Here is a 22,769-nt window from a genome sequence, read left to right on the forward strand (position 1 = left end):
ATATTCACCTTTAAAAGGTAAGCCTACTGTGGTGAACACTACTTGCATATTTTGGAGGGGGTGTTCTCACACATCCAAGTGCTTTGCTTTCTTTATTTTAGGCTAAAATCTGTTTCTTAGTTGTTCACCGCTGCCACCGTGTATCTAAATATCAAGTCAATTATATATCCCATTTTTTTACTCACCGGTAGCTAGCTATGATACAAAACAGCACTGGCTCCATTTCAAAGTAAAAGGCAGAGTAACTTATTATTTATTTTAAGTATAAACAGCTGAGGATCTTAGCTTGTGTAGATACTATATGTTGATCTGTACAAACATGGTTTACTGTTTAACTCAGAATGGTTACAGCTGAAGTTACTGCTCTTTAAGAAGAAACTGAGAGATTCAATTTATCCCCTATGGTCAGTTTCCCTAAACCACTCCAACCCAGTTAATATTCATCCATCTAGGTGTGGAGAACTGCACTTGCAGTCGAAACACCAAGGCTGCAGGCTGCACCCACATTGTTGTTGTTGTTCAGTCGTTCAGTCGTGTCCGACTCTTCGTGACCCCATGGACCAGAGCACGCCAGGCACGCCTATCCTTCACTGCCTCTCGCAGTTTGGCCAAACTCATGTTAGTAGCTTCAAGAACACTGTCCAACCATCTCATCCTCTGTCGTCCCCTTCTCCTTGTGCCCTCCATCTTTCCCAACATCAGGGTCTTTTCCAGGGATTCTTCTCTTCAAATTTGTGCCTCCAATAATCCCTTGTCTGTTGAAACAGGCAGGTGGGGAAGGGGTTTCTCTCACTTGTAATCTGCATTTCAGAAATTCCGTAGATCCTGAAGTGTAAGCTCTGAAACTTACACTGAGATCCACAGACTAGAAAAACGCCATTTAACTTATACCAGCCTAATCAATTTGGACAGAGATTGAGATGGAAGGGATATTTAAAAGCCTGAGGTTATGGGGAAATTCTGCTGACATCTATATGCTGTAGTCCTTTAATCCAAATACTCTCATTAGCACCCTAGATGTTAATTGAACTAGCTAAATAAGTTACAGCATGAAGCCTTTTCCTATGCAAGAATGAGATTTCATAGGAGGGGAGGAAAAGATGACAGGAATCAAGGGATTTCAGAGGGGGGATGAAAAAAAACTGTCAGCTCCGACTGGGGCAGGCTTATCGGTGGCATTGATGAGGACTCTCCTAGTTGACAGGATCCTTAAACCTAAAAGCTCCTTAAAGCAGCTGTCGCCTAATGAGCAGTTTTAGCACACAGTGAGGGGCCTGCTGGTTAAAATATTGCCAAGAACTTTTAATATGGGAAAGGCTTATAGGGAGGCATTATCTAACATCTGCATCCTGTACATTCATCTTTAAAGCTACTTCACTCTACCTTTGCATTTTGATTTTTGGCTTTGTGAAGTCCAGCAAGGATTAAAAGCTTGCTGTTACCAAAAGGAAGTTGGCCCAATGAGGGGTATTCCCTAAACTACATTGGAATAAACATAGCAATTACCTCTATCCTGGCTTATACAGGAAAGCCAGTAATGTATTAGTTTAGAGGCCTCATCCTAAAAACGAAAGGATCGTGCTAAAGCACCATGTACTATAGGGGGTCTCTAACTGGGACCTTTATTAATAAGCTAGACGGCATGTGACCCACATCTTGTAAATGACCGTAGCACGGAATGGGAGACACATACATTTTTATTTTGTTGCATTTAGATCCCACATTTTTCTCCAAGGAGCACAAGGTGGAGTCAGAGAATTGTAGAGTTGGAAGGGTCATTCAGCCCAAGCCCCTGCAATGCAGGAATCTGTTGCCCAACATGGGTCTCAAGCCTATGACCCTGAGATTAAGAGTCTCATGCTCTATCGACTGAGCTATCCCTGTGGTTTTCCCCATTCTCATTTAATAATGGCCTGGTTCATGTCACTTCAAACCATAGTTTAAAACAGGCAGAGGCAAACTCGGCACTCCAGATGTTTTGGGACTACACTCCCATCATCCCTGACCACTGGTCGTTAGCTAGGGATGATGGGAGTTGTAGTCCCAAAACATCTGGAGGGCCGAGTTTGCCTATGCCTGGTTTAAAATAATTGCAGTGGAAAACAGCATCCAGACAAGGTTAAGGGAAAGATTCTGATAATCCACCACAGGCCATTTTGACAGGAGTAGAGCCTCCCACTTGTCAATCCCCCGACATCACAATCACAAGGTGACCCTATCTATCATCCATCCCTCTATCTAATCTAATCTATCTAGCTATCCATCTATCTATCTGTCTGTCTATCATCTATCATTGCAGGCATGGCTTGAGTTGTGTCTGCAGAGGAAGATCCTTTGCATCACCAACTTCACTTCGACAGCATTGCAAATGAATGTGTATGCCAGGGGTCAACAAACTTTTTCAGCAGGGGGCTGGTCCACTGTCCCTCAGACCTTGGGGGGGGGGTGGACTATATTTTGAGGGGGGGTGAACAAATTCCTATGCCCCACAAATAACCCAGAGATGCATTTTAAATAAAAGGACACATTCTACTCATGTAACAACATGCTGATTCCTGGACCGTCCGTGGGCCAGATTTAGAAGGCGATTGGGCTGGATCTGGCTCCCGGGCCTTAGTTTGGCTACCCATGGTGTATGCTGATAGCAAGCTGTTTTGGAGCTTGCTATTAAGTGCCAATCCCGGCAGGCTTGCTGAAAGCACCAGTCATCAGCTGGTTGGTGCTGACAGCAAGGCTTGCTTGCCCAGAAACAGTGAGGAGTGCACTTTAAAGAGCTCACCTGTTCCTTTGCAGCTGTGTCTCCACACCCTGATAGTAGGTGTGTTTGGGTGTGGTTCGAGGAAAACTGCTTTTCAGGCCAAATTGGGGCCCGGCAGACTTGCGGTTCTTCAGCCCTAGTTTAATGTGATGTGTGAACCACCTGAATGTGAATTAAAACAAAAGTTGTGTTGTCTGGATACTGTTCAATGGATAAACAAGCATCAGCATTATTGCCAAGCTGCGTAATGTTTGTTTTGCTGTGTAATTTCTTCTGTAGTATATCAGCCAGTTTAAAACTTTCAGCATTGCATACTTCTACATTTTTGTTATTTGAGAGGGTGGAAGCCTAAAATAACACATTTTTGGCAAGAACAGGAATTGCAGTATACATGTTTTGGTATCTATCACTTCTGTTGTCCTGGTATTATTTATCTAGTGTTTTTCTTTTCTTTCAAAATTGCAGTGCAGCTACACTTCTAGCTGTTATTGAATGAATTTGATGCTTCACCTTCCATTTTATGGTGATCACCGCTGTTCAGGAAAAAAATTCTGCTAAGGAACCTCTACTTTTAACAGCTGCCTGACACACATGCATAGTAGCAGCCTTCTTCCCAAAAACAATGACAACTGTGAAGGGAGAGAGTTGAAACTCTTAGATCTAGCTACAGGTGGGTAGCCGTGTTGGTCTGCCATAGTCGAAACAAAATAGAAAAATTCTTTCCAGTAGCACCTTAGAGACCAACTGAGTTTGTTCTTGGTATGAGCTTTCGTGTGCATGCACACTTCTTCAGATACCTGGTATCTGAAGAAGTGGTATCTGAAGATCTGGTATCTGAAGAAGTGGTATCTGAAGTGGTACCTGGTATCTGAAGAAGATACCTTCTTCAGGTATCTGAAGAAGTGTGCATGCACACGAAAGCTCATACCAAGAACAAACTCAGTTGGTCTCTAAGGTGCTACTGGAAAGAATTTTCTATTAGATCTAGCATTATTAGAGAAACTGAAATGAAAGAGGCACTCAGATAACTAGTGCCTCATTTAGGAGGCATTCCTTCATTCCATTCCCTCCCTCAATTGTTTTTATTCAGCACCCACCATTGACAAAACATTTTCAAGTATTGTTTGATTGTCCATCTTTAGTTGGGCAGCATTTGTAATACTTTAACTTTCCCACTAGAGTAGATGAATTACTTTTTCACTGGTCATTAGCGTTAGCATAACTTTCTCTACAAGAACACAAGAATCCTTGGCTACATTTACCTTTTGAGTAATATCAAAGCTATGAATGCATCATCTTGGTTAGTTTTCTTGGATTGCCATTCAGGGCAATCCAAACCCAAGCTGGGCAGCAGCAGAACATGATGGAGCTGTGAAGCCACCATCTCTGTGGCCCTGTCACTCATTCTGGTGGACACCTGCTGGCTACACTAGTCCTGGATTGGACTCAATGCTGCTAAGAGATGGGATTGGGTTGACTTGGGACCCAGTGGATCCTCAGCTGCTGCCTCTCATTAAAGGTGCATTTCAGGGCTTTCCACAAGCTACCACTGGCAGGAAACCACAAGCAGTCTCAAAAAGTAGTGTTGTCATCACCCTGCTGGCAGAACAAGGAAGAGGGAAACCTCTGCCCCATCCAATGCACACACCCCAGTGCAGCAGTTTGGGGGTTTGGATTGCATCCTTAATCACTGACTAGTGGATGCTTTTAGTATTTTTTCAAACTATTTTTTTAAAAAACAGAAAAATGGCACTCAAGGAGCTAAAAGCTTTTATTTGATTTTTACAAAATCCATAAAAAGGAGATCTTACTGAAGGTAGCCACATAGAATCTATTTTATGTAATTACAAAACCAAATTGTAAATCAAATTATGTACTTGATTGCTTTGATCCTATGTTTAATCAGAAAAAATCATAATTCTATACTAAAATGAAGACCTAGGCTGGCAAATGCTGCTGCTGCTGCTGCTGCCTTATTCCTATGGTGTATCTTGTTAGTTGATAGTCACAGTAATTACTTTATTTTCCTGTTCTTCATAAACAATCAGCAGACATTTTATTGGTAATTTACATTCTCACAATTAGTATCAGGGCCATGAAGAAGTTCAGGAATAGAAAACCCCTTTCACAACCGGCAGTAATTCACAATGTGAATTATGTTCCCTATAATACATCAAGTCCCACCCACTATTTTACTATATTAGGCGCAATTTTATAACCAAGTGAACCTATTACCTTTAAATAGTCAAGCATACATAATTCCAATTAGTGTGTAACAACTGGATATAAAACAGAACAAACATATTATATGGACAATAAAGTACCGGTATATTTTCAAAGGTAACACTTGTTCAATGAAAAATGCATAGCAATATGTACAATGCTATTCAGTGAAAAATATGTAATTTCAGGTGTTGGTAGTAGATTACATACTTTGTAGCAGCGGTTGTGGTTGAGTTCACATAACTCTTTCAGTGCTATGTAAGTTGAGATAATGGCTTTAACATTACATTATTTCCACAATTCTAAGCTTAATTAAAATAAACCAAACACAATGGGCAACATCCAATGATGTTCACCTCCTTGTGCAATGGAAATCCACTTGTGCAACTGAACTTCCTGCTGCTCTCTTTACCCTCTAGCCCCCTTGTGCACCCCAGAGCAGATTTTGGGGACACACAGGAGGCTGCAGGGAGAGGAGAGGAAGGAGGAACCTCAGTGCATGAAGATCTCACCCTATGTACACAAAGGCACAGAATTCCTTCAAGTTAGCTGTGTTACAGTACAATGGAAGTTATTTAGTACGTTCCCTAAAAACCGTTTTCCTAGCATAACATATTATTAGACCACAACCTTGCTTCCAAGAAGACAATTATATATCAGCACTGTTCTAAAACCTTGGGACTATATTAGAAATGTGTATTTTAAAACAAGGCTGAATAAAAAATGATTTCCTAGAAAGGCGCTTAATGAAATCCCACTATACTTTTAAATACATCTTCTGCTTGAAGAATACAACAGCCACCTTCCAAATGAAAGAAAAAGTGAGGTTTTATTTAATACCATAAATTAAGAAGTCTCTTGGTGTACTTGCAACAGATACGTAAATGAAATGCTTCTAGAAAGGCTGCTTGCAATAGCCTCAGAAAGGTTAGAAACCTGAATGAAAAATGGAGTGTTGATGCTTTTTGGAGAAAAAGCTTATTGTACCCAATCCAAATTTAGATCATATGTAACAGTTGTTCCTGTTTACAGCAGAATCCAATTTGGTCAAATGTGTACACATTCTGCATTATTTGCATGTTGTGATGTTCTGTCTCAACTGATTCCAACTAATTGTTCCAACTGCTTCTAGAATTCATTGTCACCAAAGATGGCTCGGGCAAGATCTTGCAAAGGAATTTGGTTTTTATTGATACTGGTCTTGCACATTCATGTGCATGCCAGCACTGGAGCAATTGCAGAAGGCAGGTTGCGCGTCACCATGGGGTTAATCTACACCCAGGGCTTTGAGCTGCCGCTCAATCTCTTCATCAGAAATTGTGGCACTTTGGGATGCTGATGCAGATGGCATGCCTCTGGCAGCTGAAGGAGCCTTGGCCATCTATTAGAAAGAAAAATGAGGAAAAGTTACATTTAGGCAAGCAAGATGAGACACAGTAATCAAAATGATAAAAACACACAGACAAAAAGGAAGGCACTACAAAAGTCAATAAAAATGTAAGGGCAAGGGCAGATTACTTTTCAAAAGCAATGGGAGATAATTTCTCCATACCTTTCCAGATATTTCAATACCAATTTCATCCAGGACTTGGTTCACAATATCCTGACTTTCCTGTTCTTCATCAGAATCATTGAAAATATCATCCAGGGTATCATTGACTTAAAGATAAATGAAAACAAAAGCTTCATTAGAACTGTAATAGTACAATTGTTATCCTGGTCTTTCATACCACTTTTACATCCCAGAAAACATTAACAGCTTTATTTTGAAGAAAAGTGAAAGAAAATAATGTAAGCAATAATGTATGTGGGTTTATACTGTTATACTGCTGTTTAAATGTGATTTTGGCCCTCAAGGCAGCTTACAACTTTAAACATATACAATACAAAAATAGAGCCAAAAAGCAAATCCATTAGCAGAGAGAATTTAAAATTTTACAATGCTAGCTCTGAAAACCAATGTGCTTTTAGTTGGGGATTTTATGCTCGTTTGACCATGAATGCTCCCAAAATAAGCCAAGCTATTTCCCCCAAAGTCAAAAAATAGCTTGGCTATTAGTGACAATTTCACTAATGTTCCCTATTCTCCTGCAACCCACCAAGTTCCCTTCCATCCCACCAACCCTTCACCTGCCCCAGCAGTAGTAATAAAACCATCTGTGTACTGTCAGGAATAATGGAAGTTAACAGGCGTCCACAATCCTTGGCTTGTTTCCCAATATTTAGCATCGCCAGCAGACACCCTAGTCAGCAAATCAGGACATCAAAGCTATGGTTTGAACCTGGTTTCTTTTTAACAATCATAGCTTGAAAAGCCACTGTTTCCACTGTTTCTTAATGAACTTCTAAAGTAAAAGCACAGCCTTCTATTGTATGTGAAGATATCATGAAGAGAGAAGAATGAAAGCATAAGCTTGTGTAGCTTCCTTATTCTATGGTTAAACCATGGGTTTGAACTGAATCTGAATCAAACATTTTTTTAAAGCCCTATACTGGCAGATAAGCACTTACGAGGGGGCACAATAGACTTTCCTCAGCATGCCATCACTAGTATGCACATTGTACTCAGTTAGGCATCCAGCTAAGACAGTGTCATGGTGCAAAAAGATATGGCTTTGTTATGGAGCTGGGAATAGCAACCATTGCTAGTGCAGTGTAGCAACTTCACACAATGTTATTCTAACATAAAGGTGGGACGAAAACAACCCAAGAATTGGCAGTTTCCCCACTCCATTATCCTCAAAGGATTTTGGCTTCCAGAGAATCAGCCATGTGAAAAACCAAGTTACCTATTTTATATCATAGAATCATAGAGTTGGAAGAGACCACAAGGGCCACCCAGTCCAACCCCCTGCCAAGCATCTACATTATGATATTGGATCAGGCAGAGCACAGCTGGAAAGATTTGCCTCACACAAGACTATGGCATAGTTTGCGGAAAGCAGCTCTTTGTGCCAGTAAAGCAGTTTCATTTTTAAAGTTGCAGCTTTGATAGCGTAACTGGGACAATGTCACCCACGATGTATGTATATTCTGCACCTACTAGTTCACTTTTTAAGTGTGCAATTTCACTTAAAAAGCAGCACTAGTTAATGTTTCAGCAATGTAATGTGTCATTAATCCTCCTTAAATCTGAATGGGCTGAACAGGCCAAAGCTTTAGTGTTCCACATGGCTCTTCCCATGACATTAACACTGCCTCTCTATTTCTGGCCATCCATTTTCATATTTCCTTGCCTCCATTCTCTATGTAGCCCATACTGAAGTAATAAGGAAGACTATGAAAATGGATGTTCCTGCAATTAATAATTTCAACAAATGTAGGTTAAACACAAGCTCATGAACCAATTGTTAGCTTAATTTTGGTGGTCTTGCCAAACCAACAAGGAAGCAGGGAACAGTTTTAATCATTGTATGGAAAAGCATAACTTACTCATTTCTTCAGTCATTTCCATTTTCATGTTTTCTTTCTGGAAGTTCTGCATAGTTTGCAGTGTCTTTTGTGGATCCATCTTTTTATTAACAGCTTGCATTGTCTAGCAAGAAACAATAACCTTTATGAATAAATGTGGCCAACATACAGTACAGTAAAACTGCTGAGCACGTCATAAAAATATTTGAATATTTTTAAGGTGTTAGAAGAAAATAAATTCCAAGGAATACAAGTTCCCATGTAACGTGGGGGTATACAACAAAACCTTTAGTCTCTGCACATCTACAACTATCAGAAAAAGAATAGAATGCACTATTGCATAGCAGACAGTTCTTCTGTAAGTCCATCTGATGCAAACATTTTCCAAAATGTAATCTGCTGCTTGGTCTTCCTGATATTGACCTGGTTTGGATGTAATACCAAATTATAATTTAGCATTACATTAACAACATCTCAGCTGGTGTTCTTCTCCCTCCAGTGCCGTCTTCATTTGTTTTCAATTAACTTCAGGTCAGTGTCAAATCCAAATCCTAAACTCTGCTTAATATTAATTATGGTTTTATTGGAACAACCATACACCTTGATTTAGAATTGGCTTGTTTCTGTGAGCTACAGTTAAGACCATCAACAGTTAGTTTAAAATGGAAGTGAAAGCTTCTGTCATGGCTGTGCCAGATAAGAGAAGGAAGGAGGCACGGGATAAGTCACATTGTTCATGTAACACTAAGCTATTGTTTAGCATTATGGCTGAACACAGCTATTGCGAGAAGGGTGAACCCTGTACAATTGGTGTGAAACCTCTACTCTTATGCCTACACATCTTATAATTTAGAAAACCTCTTCCTGGCCCTATAGAACTTTATTTTTCATCAAGCATGTAGTAAACCACTTGCCTCACATGAAGCTGACTTATATCAAGTCAGGCCATTAGTGTGTCTACCCCAGTGCTGCCTATTTTAACTAGCAGTCAGGCAATGGATCAGGAACAGCAACAAAACACATTTTTGTTCCCAGCCTACCACAGGGTCACCCACTGCCCATCAATTCCTCTTCTGCTGCTCCAATGACTCATTGTGAAGAAGGGTTTTCAACTTTAGACAGCATTTGCTGCTGCAGCTAAGCAGCCAATGGCTTTCCTCTGGGGCTCTCTTGAGGTCATTTTGCCTCAAAATCTCAAAAGTGCTTAAAGAAAGGGTAGGAGGAGGAAGACGTGGCAGTATAACAGAACAATGGTTATGCATTTCTACCAGGAGCTGTGGAGATACTATATGTTGGCACTGTTTCAAGAGATGATTACGTGAATGAGGTTTCTGTCTTTATAAAATGGAGCCAAGGCATCAGAATCCAGTTGACTCCAACTGGTGAGTTTGCTGACATTCTGCTTCATCCTATTGGATCAGTTATAGGCCAATGAGAGGACACAATTCCACCCAAATTGAAATGATTGGCTATGGGGTGGGTGGGCTCTGACTAGAGCGAATAAAAGGCCAGGCTCCTGTCAATGAGACAGCAGACTAGGCTAGGATCTGACTGTTGGTCAGTTGATGGAAGAGCTGAAAGTTGAGGTCAGACAGGGCATATCAAGGAGCTTAAGAAGCCAAAGAGAAGCCAGGAGCTAATGCCACTAATCTAGACCTGACATTAGGTTTGTGGAGAAGAGCATGTGACTCTAGCAGTAGCCTTCAGGGGAGTTCAGCTGTCATGCGTCAGTAGGATTGCTGAGAACTTGAGGCGACAGAGGTTGTTGGACTCCGGCAGAAGTCCTGAGCGAAGACTGAAGAGTCAACTTAGAGGAAGAACTCAAGGATCTGACAGAAGAGTACAAGTATAGACCTCAGTCCCTAGTTCCTAAGTGTTAACTGATTAAGACTATTATAGTGAAATGGATTTAGGTTTGGATTTGGGGTGGTGTGGGGATGGGACTGAAGTTTGCATAACTTTTCTCTTTAAAAAAGTGGCTGGAATCCTACTGTGTTTGATACATAATTTCAAGTGACTAAAAACTAATACTGTTACCTTAAATAAGAGTGTATACACCAGAGGTCTTCAAACTACGGCCCGGGGGCGGAATACGGCCCAAGGGACTCATTTATCTGGCTCTTGGCAACCCCCGCCGGCCGCTCTTACCAGTGCAGCACGGCACAGCTGCCCACTTCCAGGTCTGAGGAGCACCGGAAATAGCCCGTGCACATGCACACAAGCTATTTCCGGTGCTCCTCCAACCTGGAAGTGCGCCGGAAATAGTGTGTGTGCACACGTATGGGTGCACGCTCCCCCACCCTCCAGCCCACTGCGCAATCGGCGCTGGAGACACTGGCCCAAGGCGCTGTAAGTTTGCTGACCCCTGGTATGCACTAACAAAGTAATCACCTGGTTTAAGTAAGTAGGGATGAATATATACATGCTTATTAATGTAACAGTTTTAAGTAAGATATACTATTCTTTGTTTTTTACTTTATATTTTGATCTCTGTGATGTTTTGCCCTACACTTAACCAAAGCTATTGCTGGGTAAACTGAAGAAAATAAATGGTATTAATAATAAAGGATTAATGATTAAGAAAAATGAAATATAGGACACAGCAGAGAAGTGTGAGATGATCAGTGCTTTTTCTCTTTAAAAATGTTTGGGGTTCTCTCATTTTCTTACTCATATTGAAATACTGCCCCTCAATGAGGCCAAACTTAGAGACACAAATGTTTAGGAGTATGCATACCCCTGCGTATGTCCAGAAAAAAAGCACTGGAGATGATGATGATGAAGAAGGGTTTGCCACAGACATCCTTACTCCTAAATTGTCCCTTGAACTTAAAATATTGTGACAAAAATGAAACAGTAACTATTTGTAATTTTAGTAATATTTTTCTATAAGTTCATAACTACATAAATATTTAAGATACCAAAATATACAAAAAGGAGAGAAATGTACCTTCTACAGTGATACCCTGGGTTACATAAGCGATCCGTTCCGGGTTGCAGTATGTAATGCGGGCGTGCGTATCATGAACACACGGAAAAACCCAAAAAACCCCAGAAGAAGCGTGATTTGAGCGCTTCTGCACATGCGTGAAGTGCACAGAACGCTTCTGCGCATCCATGGGTCGTGCGCGCTCCGGAAACACTTCCAGGTTGCGGGCGTTTGCAACTCGAATGTCCGCAACACGGGGGGGAGGGGTACGTAACCCAAGGGTTCCACTGTATTTTAAGTTCTAAATTGCTTCCAAATTGATTTAGAAGCAGCAGAAGGACAATTGCTCAGTCACAAATTTTCACTAAGTTATTTCACATACAAGTCACTCTCTCACTATAATATCATGCTGTAATCACAAGGTGAATTTGCAAAGCTAAAATGAAACATTCCTGTGTACTCTGTCCTAAGTCCTCATATGAGCTATGGGATACATATGTGCCAATATTCTGCACAAGTCTGTGAATCCATATACTGTAAATACAAACAAGCAATTTTGAAACTGCCAGCTCAGCTGGGGGAACAAAAGCTCTTGGATCAGCAAGAGTCAAAACAGAACATCCGTCAGCTTAGTCATCCACTTTACTCATAACACTGCTTCCATACATACACAACTCAATATAGCACTACAGTGGGCTTAAAGGTAAAGGTAAAGGGGCCCCTGACCGTTAGGTCCAGTCGCAGACGACTCTGGGGTTGTGACGCTCATCTCACTTTACTGGCCGAGGGAGCTGGCTTACAGCTTCCGGGTCATGTGGCCAGCATGACTAAGCCGCTTCTGGCGAACCAGAGCAGCGCACGGAAACACCGTTTACCTTCCCGCCGGAGCAGTACCTATTTATCTACTTGCACTGTGTAGCCTTAAGGTAAAGGTAAAGGGACCCCTGACTGTTAAATCCAGTCGCGGATGACTCTGGGGTTGTGGCGCTCATCTCGCTTTACTGGCTGACGGAGCCAGCGTACAGCTTCCGGGTCATGTGGCCAGCATGACTAAGCCGCTTCTGGCAAACCAGAGCAGCGTGCATAAACGCTGCTTACCTTCCCACCGGAGCGGTACCTATTTATCTACTTGCACTTCATGCTTTCAAACTGCTAGGTTGGCAGGAGCAGGGGCTGAGCAACGGGAGCTCACCCCATCGCGGGGATTCGAACCGCCGACCTTCTGATCAGCAAGCCCTAGGCTCTGTGGTTTAACCCAGTTGCAAAATGACAGTGAGGGATTGGGTCAAGATAGAAGCCACAGGCACAAGACTCCCTAAACATTTAATTACATGATAGTACAAATGCCTTCAGTGTGTTACAAATTGCCCTTCTTTCTTTTGTGAGAAGGCATTTGTCAGCTAATTAACATCAGTTTAGCTTCTTTAGACATGCATACTCTATAAAAGTATTGACTATTTTCACCATAAATTGCAGATTACTTTATTGTCAGATTTTTGCAGAGTGCTTGTTGTAACTCAACCTGGGACCAGCTGGGCAATATATCGCCCAGGACCAGTATGAGGAGCAGACCATGATGTCAGCTTCACTCAGCAGTATATTACTGGTGAAAATGCTGCTGCTCTTAAGTCCCTCTGCTAGCAGCGTCCGCTGGAGGGAGTCAAGAGTTCCTTTCTCCAGAGAGCACTGATAGCAGAGGGACTCAGGAGCAGCAGCGGTTTCACCAGCGATATATCACCAATACAGCTTGTTCCTCCCTCAGCATCTTTAAACTGCTCAACTGAGTAGTGTGCAACTGCCCTTGCCTCAGTTAAGCAGTTAAAGGAGCTCCCAGCTCGGCGTTGACTCCTGCAAGCCAGCGGCGGGGTGGGGGCTCTGTGAAACTGCTCAGCTGAGGGAAGTGCGGCTGCGGCTCACCGCAGTGAACTGTTAAAGGAGCCCTGATGCACCCCCCACTCGCACACAAGCAGGGAGAGCACCAGGGCTGTCTCAGCTGGGGAGGGGGTACATTCCCTCCTCCCAGCTAAGCAGCTCAGAGCAGCCCCAATGCTCCTGCTGCAGAGACCAATGCATCTTGTTTTTCAACATCACGGTATATCGCCAAACCGCGATGTTTGGCTGGCGATACATTGCAATGTTGAAAAGCTGATATTGCCCAGCCCTAGCAGGTAGTAAGTATAATAACAGTAGAAATTATTATTGGCTACGTTTTAGACATCACAATAGATTGTGGTTTATCTCGGCAGGAACAATCCTAGGCTGACATGAACCCCCTTCAAGTAAAGCTACAAGACAGAATTTAGAGGTTTTCATTTCTGCCCACCTTGCCCCCCCATTAACTGCAGCTTGTTGTTGTCGAAACCCAGCAAACTGTGGTTAATCTTACATAGTTTGTTTAAAACAAGACAACTCTGACCAGCGTTTATGACCTTGGCTTGCTTCAACAAGCCATAGTTGAGATTAAGTTTCAGAAGATAATACTAAACTGCAGTTAATTAAAAACATAAGTGAAAGTTTCTCATCTCCCACTTGCTACAGCGCCAAAGGAGGGGGAAATGCACAACCCTGACACTCACCTAGATTTGTTCCCATCATGATAAACCAGTTGAAACACAGATTTGTGTAAATTAAAAACTGCATCCTATGAGCAATATTTGGGATACTTGTTTGATTGCTTACTTTTGCTGTTGTTGACATTGCTCCTGCCATTTTCATCTGTGAGTTCATCAGTTTTGTTTGTGTTGACATGGATGTAACTTTAGAACTAACAGCATAGGTTCGAGTTTTCTGTTTTCGCAGTTGCACAAGCTGTTTTGCTAGAACCTTACAGGCTTCTTTGTTTCCAGTTTTAGCCATTTTCTTTATTTCCAATTCCTATTTATTAAAAACAAAACAGTTTTTAAGTCTGTATTCACTTTTTGTCTTCCAGCATAAATACTATGATAATTTAATGAGTAAAAAGTGATTTTTCGAACAATTTCCTATTAGACATGCAAGAAAGCTAAAGAAAAAAATACACTGTTTCCAAAATTAAAAGCTACAGAGTACAGGCAGAAAATAGTGTTAAGGAGATGGACAAGCTATTATTTACCATAACCAGTTTGGGCACTGATTGTGAAAGATGTACTAAGATTCTCTGATTACCTACCAGTTGCTTTTCCTGTCTCTCCAAAGCTACTCGATCTCTTACTATTGCCCTCTGGGTGCCTCTTAGCTCCTTATTTTGTTCTTTAATTATATCTAAGAAACAAAATATTTACAGTTAGTATAATGGATAAGGAAGCATAGTGAATACATGCATGATGAAAACATAAGTTTTAGGTGAGAGGTGTTTCGCTCCTAATAGCAACATCACTGATGTCTCAAAAATAGACTACTGGAATAACTAGAAAACAGACTATTAGGATAGTGTGAGGGACGGAGGCCCAGGAGACTGCTTTCTCTGTGGCAGCCCCTCATTTGTGCAACTCTCACTTCACAGAAGTGCATCTAGCATTTTCATTGTACTGCTTATGCTGAACCTTTGAATGCAAACTCTTTACCCTAGCTTTTTGACAATTAAGGTATTTCGTTTAGTGGGACCCACCTCTTTTATTCAGTTTCTGCTGTTTGTTCAATTTGGAATAGTTGTACTTGTTTTATAATTGTATATTACCTGTGACCTTATTGTAAAGGGCAGATAAGATAATACTTGATAGAAATAGTATAGCAGGGGTTGGGAAGGTTTATCTTGCCTGGGCTGGATCGGTCCCGCAGAGATCCCTCCATGGGCTGGATCGTGCACATGCCTGTGATTTTTGGTGTCTGCGCATGTGCAGACGCGATTTCCGGTGTCTGTGTCAACGTGATTTCCGGCACTGTGGAGGCGAGTCCCCGTGCTGCGCTGCTTTAGCGCAGCGCACAAGTGGGCAGCTTGGTTTGGGGGCGGCTCGTGGGCTGGTCAAATGACCTCCACAGGCTGCTTCTGACCTATGGGCCTTAGGTTGGTGACCCCTGTACTATAGTCTTCAATTGCAGGTAACCAATTACATGTGGGGAATCATATGCTGTCCTGACTCCACAACCTACTTGTGTCCATTTGAAGGCCTACTAAAAATCCTCCTAAAAGGGTTGTTTCACATGCTTTTTTAGGGTCTCAGTCACATGGAGAGTGCTATACACACTGAGACTGAAGTTGTGAATATGACTTAAACATGAATGCCCCATATTTATTTTATAAAGACTAAAAAAAAACACCTTACAATGTTTTCATCATAAAATGCATAAAACCATAATAAAACCAATTTACCGGTATTCTGCCTGTGGATGGTTAATATGAAAGCATTCACTAAAGAAACAGGGAGATAAAACTTGACCCACACAAAAAGCTTGGCAAAGTTACAAAGAGCTTAGCAGTTTGATTTCTGTGAACACACAAACTCCAAATGATATCACACATTTTCTGTACACTTAATTTTAAAAACAGCCATATTGTTTTGAATCCACAGGAAAGCAGAGGCTTCCTCTGGATCCAACCCTGAGAAATTTTATATTTGATTTATGCACGCCTTGGAGGAAAGGACCCTTTGGATGCAACCTACTATGTTACTATTTTGACACTATCATTATTGCTTGAACATAACAAATACTACCAACAGTATGAATTTATTTCCATTATTGCATTTTTCCCTATTTCAAAGAAGTTTGATGTACATATAATCATAGCCAGATACATTATTAAATGAGTTATATATCAACTTAAGAAAACTGTTACTGTCCCAATACAGTATAAGTAGACTAGAGATAAACCCATCTTCTGTGCCCAAGTACCAGCACTTGATTGTTCTCATTTTTCTATCATTCTGATGTTATAGAAAGGGTGCTCTCCAAATCACAATTTTTTGGGGAAAAGTTTCCCTTTAATTTCCCTATCAAAGAAATTGTAACACAGCATAAACAAAATACCACCCACAGCACAAATATTTTCTAGCCTTTTAATAAACCAGCACTTTCTTCCACATAGAAATAGCGCAGGAATCTGAACCTTATGGAATCATAACATTCAAGGTTTCAGTGGCTTACTTTGTAAGAGTGTGTGTTATATATGTGTGTGTGTGTGTGATACACACACACACACACACACACACACACACATACATATATACTATTTTCAAACAGAGTTGGAATTCTCATTTAGATAACAGGGTTGTTCCCTTAGCTATCAATTGAGAAGTTGTGTTTTATCAGATGAGAATACTTGTAATGACTTTCTAAAAGTCCTTTTAGACCACAAAGATATGACACTTTGCAGGCTGGGAATGTTTATCCTCTTTTACTCAAAGAGAAGCAAGTGACATTCCCATGAACTACTAGCCATGGCTTCTAGAGGGGAATGAAGTTTTTAAATTATAGGACTGCCAGTCAAGGATTACATTTATCTATTTCTTCATAATAAAAAAGTATGTTTTGTGTTTTTTTATGCCTGAGGCCATTTCAAAGTAGCACACAATAAAGTCAAAATAATTTATTTGGAGTTGTTCAGAAGAGAGTCAACTCCCCCCCCCCACGTGCTTTTACAGAGATGACTTGTCTTATTCTATTAAAAATCCCATTTCTTTTGAAAATGAAACATCCCCAAAAGTAAGTTTCCATCTTCCTTTCACAATCTAAAAAAAAATCATCTAACAATAATGATAGGATTTTGTTGCTGTTGCTTCCCACAATATAGACTGTCAAAAATGAATAAAGCATGAACTGCAGCCATAGATTTATTTTACATTAATCCTTTCTTCAAAGACGCTTCTTTCCTAGATACAGTTCCAAGACATGCCAGGATGAAATGATTTCAGCATTAAAAAGTCCTGACAGGAAACATTTTCATATATGTTGAGGCACCTATACTGCCCTTACTAACTTATACAAATGCATACACAATTAGAGCCAAGGGCTTGCTGATCAAAAGGTCGGCGGTTCGAATCCCTGCCACGGGGTAAGCTCCTGTTGCTTGGTCCCAGCTCCTGCCCACCTAGCAGTTCGAAAGCACGTTAAAGTGCAAGTAGATAAATAGGGACCGCTCCAGCGGGAAGGTAAATGTCGTTTCCGTGCGCTCCTCTGGTTCGCCAGAAGCGGCCTTGTCATGCTGGCCACATGACCCGGAAGCTGTCTGTGGACAAACGCCGGCTCCCGCGGCCTATAGAGTGAGATGAGCGCTGCAACCCCAGAGTTGGACACGACTGGACCTGATGGTCAGGGGTCCCTTTACCTTTAAGTACTAAATACAATGGAATGAATATCATAGGGAAAATCAAGTGTGTTGCATGAAGTTTGTACAGTTGTACCTTGGTTTATGAACTTAATCTGTTCCAGAAGTCCGTTCTTAAACCAAGGCGTGCCTTCCCATAGCAATGGGGGACTCAATTTACAAATGGAACACACTCAACAGGAAGCAGAACATGTTCTGCTTCCAAGGCAAAGTTCACAAACCAAAATACCTACTTCTGGGTTTGCAGCATTCTTAATCCAAGTTGTTCACAAACTAAGCTGTTCTTAAACCAAGGTACCACTGTACTGTACAATCGGGCTTGATTTGGATTGAAATCCATACTTAAGACTCAAAATTATGGTAACATGAGAAGTCTCACAGTTGACAACTCTAAGAATTACCCTGAACTTGGGTTGTTGTGGTGGCTTTTTTTTTTTTGGACAAGAGAATGTGATCTGGGTATTGGGGGTTGTCAAAAAAAACCTTTTAAGTTTTAGACTTGCAGGATTCCTGATGCAGGTATGGGGGAGTGTTAAAGAAGGTCTTCCTTCAGAACAAAGTGGGCTCAAATAGTTTCCTGACTGCCCTGGGAAAGTTTTCTGTTGCTCCAGTCAGTGATCCTGTTGAATACCTGGTCAATATTGGGATAGGGAACTAATCAAGTGGATAGTATTCTGAACCAGCACCAGGGATCAACAGTAGGTGATGAAGGGTAACAAACTGAGGCTCAAACCAGACAAAACAAATGTACTCTTGGTGGGGGAAGGGGTGGGGTGGGGGAGATAAAAATCTGGAATAGGGATTAAATGAGGTTTACATCTTGGGACTATTCTGGATGCAGCTTTATATCTAGATGACCTCGTGGTAACGATGGCCAGAAGTGCCTTGGCTAGTGCACCAGCTGCACCTGTCCCTGAGGAGTCAGGCCAAGCTATAGTAAAACATTCCTTGAAGACTACATTACTCTATGTGAAATTCCCTTGAAAAGTCTCAAATAATGCAGCAGCAAGGATATTAGTGAGCACACAGCCATAAGACCAAGTTATACCTAACCTGCAACATCTGCACTGGTTATCAATTTGCTTCTGAGTACAACTCAAAGTGCTGTCGATTACTTTTAAAGCCCTAAATGGCTTGGGCCCAGGATACCTGAAAGTGGCCCCCTCTTATACCATCCTGTGTGCTCTCTAAGGTAACAAAAGGAGAGGTCCTTCTCTGTGTTTCCCTAAGACATGCTTGATAATAACAAGAGATAGTAGCTGCACAAATACTATGGAACCCATCCCATGAAGCATGAACTTCCTCCTCTCTAGTTGTTTTCACAGTATTTTGGAAGACTTTTGCAGTTAAGATATCTTTTAAATTGTGGTTTCTATTGTTGTTGCTTTCAAATGGATTTAAATGTTATATATTTTATCTGTTGTATTTTTATTGTTTCACCCCTTTTATTTTAATCTATTTTATTGTATTGCAGTTCTTAATATTTGTATGGGTGCTACATGGGTAAAAAAAGGGAATGATAGGAATATCTGCATTAAATAAATAGGAGCAATTTTGTGGAACAGGCCAGTTTTCAGTCCCATAGATCTGTGAACTTCTTCAGAAGCCCATCATAAAAATAATAGCAATAAAATTTATTTAATGAAAACTGATTTATTAAGAATAGCAGAATGATAAACCAATTATGGAAATTAGAAAACATTGAAGTCACATCTGTACAAAACAGTTTTAGCCATCTTTCTGAAGGCTGGGGGGAATGAGTATTTTGAAAAACAGTAGCAAGGTAAGAATTGCAATTGATGCCTAGAAGTAGGTTGGCCAGTATGAATATCATTTGCTATACTAGAAGTGGCTTAACTGGAAAAGTATAATTTAACTGAAAGCTAAGGGCTACAGCTAACTCAATCCTAATGAATGGGTCTACAAAAATGGCTGTCACACAAAAACACTAAATGCATTTACACCGACAAAACTTTTCATTCAATATCCCATGACAATGCAAAAATTTAAGTTCCTTGTTACTGTATTTACTCACAAGCACCTCTTCACAGATCAGAGGTAAGGAGGTGGCACTTATCTACTTACGTCAGACAGTAAACCTAGTGCCCTCTAGATGCCCATTATCTCTATTAAACATATTGGCTTGGGATAATTGGAGTTGTAGTTCAACATCTAGAAGACGCCATGCTGGCTAACTCTGATTAAACAGAAGCATATACCAGAGACAGAGCAGCTTCTTTCTTCCAGGGTATAAATACTGAGAGTACTTCTGAATTTGTCAAAGAATGCCAACTTTCCAATCCTTATGACCATGCACTCACACATACAAGTTTTTGTCTCAGCTTATACTTTTTATGTTTGCTTCCTTAAAGGTTGAACCTTGAGGTTTCAGGTAGGAACCTCTACCACATGTAGGAAGCTGACTTACACCATTATTGATCATCTAGCTCAGTATTATCTTCACTGTCTGACAGTAGCTCTCCATGGTCTCTCCCAGGCCCACTTGGAGATGTAGGGATCGAACACCCCACTGAGAACCATAGTGCTACACCTCACTGGCCTTCCAGAAGTGGAGCAGAACACCTAACTTCAATTGAGTCCAGTTCAATTGTTCAGTTTTAATCAATACTGTCTTTCTGCTTTTAATGGGGTGGTTTTTTTTGGGGGGGGGGGATTGTTTGGCCATGAGCACAACAAAGGCAGAAAGTAAATTGTTTCAATTAATAAATATGGAATAGCTTTACTATCAGATATATTCACCACACATGGAAATAAGTGACAGAAAAGAAATTATACCACATTTGTAGTAACAGATTATCAAGAGATCGTGTGATAGAAAACCAAACCATATGGCAACCTCATTATCTATTCACCCTATAGCAGTCCTGTGTGACAAAAAGCTTCACAAAAGAAGCAACTCCTTCAAATTTATATCAGTGGAAAGCTGAGAAAGCCAGCTGTGCCATCAAATTTTGTACTCAAACTCTTTACCAGGCAAGTTACAGAAAATACTAAATTTATGTTTGATGCACTGCAATTACTGAGTAGTAATACAGTGAAGCAGCAAAGCTGGCAGGACTGGGGATAAATTTTTTTATACATCACTACACTACTCAGTGCCTCCAAGAGCTAATGACTGTGAGAGTTCTGAGTGCTGGGAGTCATTCATCTTATCTGCTCAGAGATGTACAAGCAGGAGCAACAGGAGAGGACTCTGAAGAACATTTGCCCTCCTCCCAGCCATCAACACCTTTCAGGGAAGAAGAACCAGAAGCCACATGACCATTACCTGGTATTTCAGATTTGTCATTGGGGTAGCACTATCATCCAACTATTGGTGTAATTTTAATATTGTGAACCACTTTAATAACCATGATGGTTGTAAAACAACATATATATATAAGATTATTAAAAATGTCACTTTTCCTGAGAACCCAGTTCTAAAGAAAATGAGTGTCCATGTTTTGACTCATGAATAGATGACGTAGCCAACAGTAAAACACAGAGGTGGGAGATACGTAATAGTGCATGACACATACAGAAAATTCACTTAGCAGCAATGATCACACAACATTATGCTGCAATAGTCACAAAATATGTCCTTTGCTTCCCAAATATGCCAACTGCTTCAATGTAATTCAAAGCATTCCTTTGAAGTGTCTTTCTCTAAACTAAGGAAGACTTAACTCATACTTCTTTAGAAATCAGCAGTAGGTGGGATTTTTGTGTACACACACACCACACAAATATAATCCCTAGGAAATATTGAGGAACACTTTTTAATATCAACCAATATTGCAGCAATAGTAATAAAGGGCATCGTTTTGAAGAGGACACTAAGGGCTTTTGTTACATCAAGGAACCAGCTCTCTGGCAACACTGATGCACCCTGGCAGTTCCTGATAGGAAAGAATGCTCGTTTTAATAAAACAATGCATCTTGTTTCCTTCGTTTTTTTAGGGCTACTGAAATTGATACAGATAATACAGATAATTATTTATTTTTATTACATTCATATACTGCCCTTCATCCAAGGGTCACAGGGCAGTATAAAAACACAAAAATACAGTAACATAGTAACCAACAAAAAACAATAATCCCACACACAGTATTTATTTATTTATTTATTTATTTATTATTTAATAAATACAGTAGGTGGCTACAAACACTCATTGTAACAATATCTCAAAATTACTGCAAAAAGCAGTTCTTAAGAACCTTGCCATACTTCTAATGCATTCTCTGCAGCAGCTCCTCCATTTGAGCAGGGCAATCCTTAAACAGTGCAATCCCCACGGTGTGTTCAACATGGCTTACTCCCAGGTAAACGTGCATGTGCTCACAGCCACAATCCCGCAATAACCTGGTTCCACAAGGTGTTTTTGTGTGTGTGCTGCTTATTAACATTGTACGTAACACTTCCACACATGATTAGGACATGAGTCATGCATGTTCTCCCTCTCTCAATGCACAAACAACCACCACTGCCACCCAACAACACACACGGATTGTGCTCAAGCCTACATTCTGAGCTGCATCATTATTTTTTATTTTTATTATTAAAATTCAAGCCTGGTGGTGCATTTAAGGCAAGTGAAAGACCAAAGGGCAAAGAACGCAGCGCAGGAGGCAGCTACAGGGCTATCAGAAAGGAGAGGGAGGAAGACTTCTATGGGGGGGGGAGGCGAAGTCATCATATTCTGGGGGCAAACTAGGAGCAATTAGGCTGGATCCCCTCAGCTCAGGGGCGAAGCGGGGGGCCCACAGGGGCAAACACTCCCTGAAGTATCGGGAAATACCTCTCCAAAGACGCGGGGGCAGCCTTGGGGCGAGGGGTGGAGGGAAATCCCCCCACACCGTTTGCTAGGGTGCGGTGTCGTCAGAGGGCGATTTGGGGGAAAGGCTGCCCACCCCCAAGGAAGGAAAAAGGACCCTCCCCCCGCCCCACCATAGCGACCACCACAGCAGATTTCCTTCGCCCGTCACTCACCGTCCACCGTCTTCTTCTTGAAGAGCGACGCCATGACGGCGGCGGCGGCGGCGGCCCAGGAACCAAGGCGGGAGAGAGGGGCCACCACCGGGGCTCCTTCCTGCTCCTCAGGTGACCGACCAGGAAGCGGAGGCTGCCGCTGTTGCTGCTGCCACAAGCTCAGAGACGAGCAGGAGAAAAGCCCGCCTCCCCGCCTTCGGGAGAGGCTGAAGCCGTA

The 22,769-nt window shown here is 41.3% G+C and overlaps 1 protein-coding gene across 1 annotated transcript; it reads right to left on the reverse strand.

The window, feature by feature from the left end:
• Positions 1-4,511: 4,511 nt before the first annotated feature.
• Positions 4,512-22,769, reverse strand: CHMP2B (charged multivesicular body protein 2B). Its single transcript, XM_033146821.1, has 6 exons — positions 22,553-22,769; positions 14,470-14,561; positions 14,001-14,195; positions 8,414-8,516; positions 6,534-6,640; positions 4,512-6,362 (listed from the first exon to the last, which is right to left on the reverse strand). Exons 1-6 carry the CDS (start codon positions 22,584-22,586, stop codon positions 6,249-6,251), a joined length of 645 nt encoding a protein of 214 aa, XP_033002712.1. The 5' UTR covers positions 22,587-22,769; the 3' UTR covers positions 4,512-6,248.

Source organism: Lacerta agilis, chromosome 4 (genome assembly GCF_009819535.1).
Source record: "Lacerta agilis isolate rLacAgi1 chromosome 4, rLacAgi1.pri, whole genome shotgun sequence".
NCBI lineage: Eukaryota > Metazoa > Chordata > Lepidosauria > Squamata > Lacertidae > Lacerta > Lacerta agilis.

What these genes read in the sequence shown, in the direction of transcription:
- CHMP2B (XM_033146821.1), bottom strand. Translation starts at nt 22,586, where the DNA reads ATGGCGTCGCTCTTCAAGAAGAAGACGGTGGACG. An exon ending in AGAGACAGGAAAAGCAACTG is followed by an intron (nt 14,196 to 14,469) that starts GTAGGTAATCAG and finishes TTTAATAAATAG; the next exon opens with GAATTGGAAATAAAGAAAAT. An exon ending in GGAAATGACTGAAGAAATGA is followed by an intron (nt 6,641 to 8,413) that starts GTAAGTTATGCT and finishes TTTATCTTTAAG; the next exon opens with TCAATGATACCCTGGATGAT.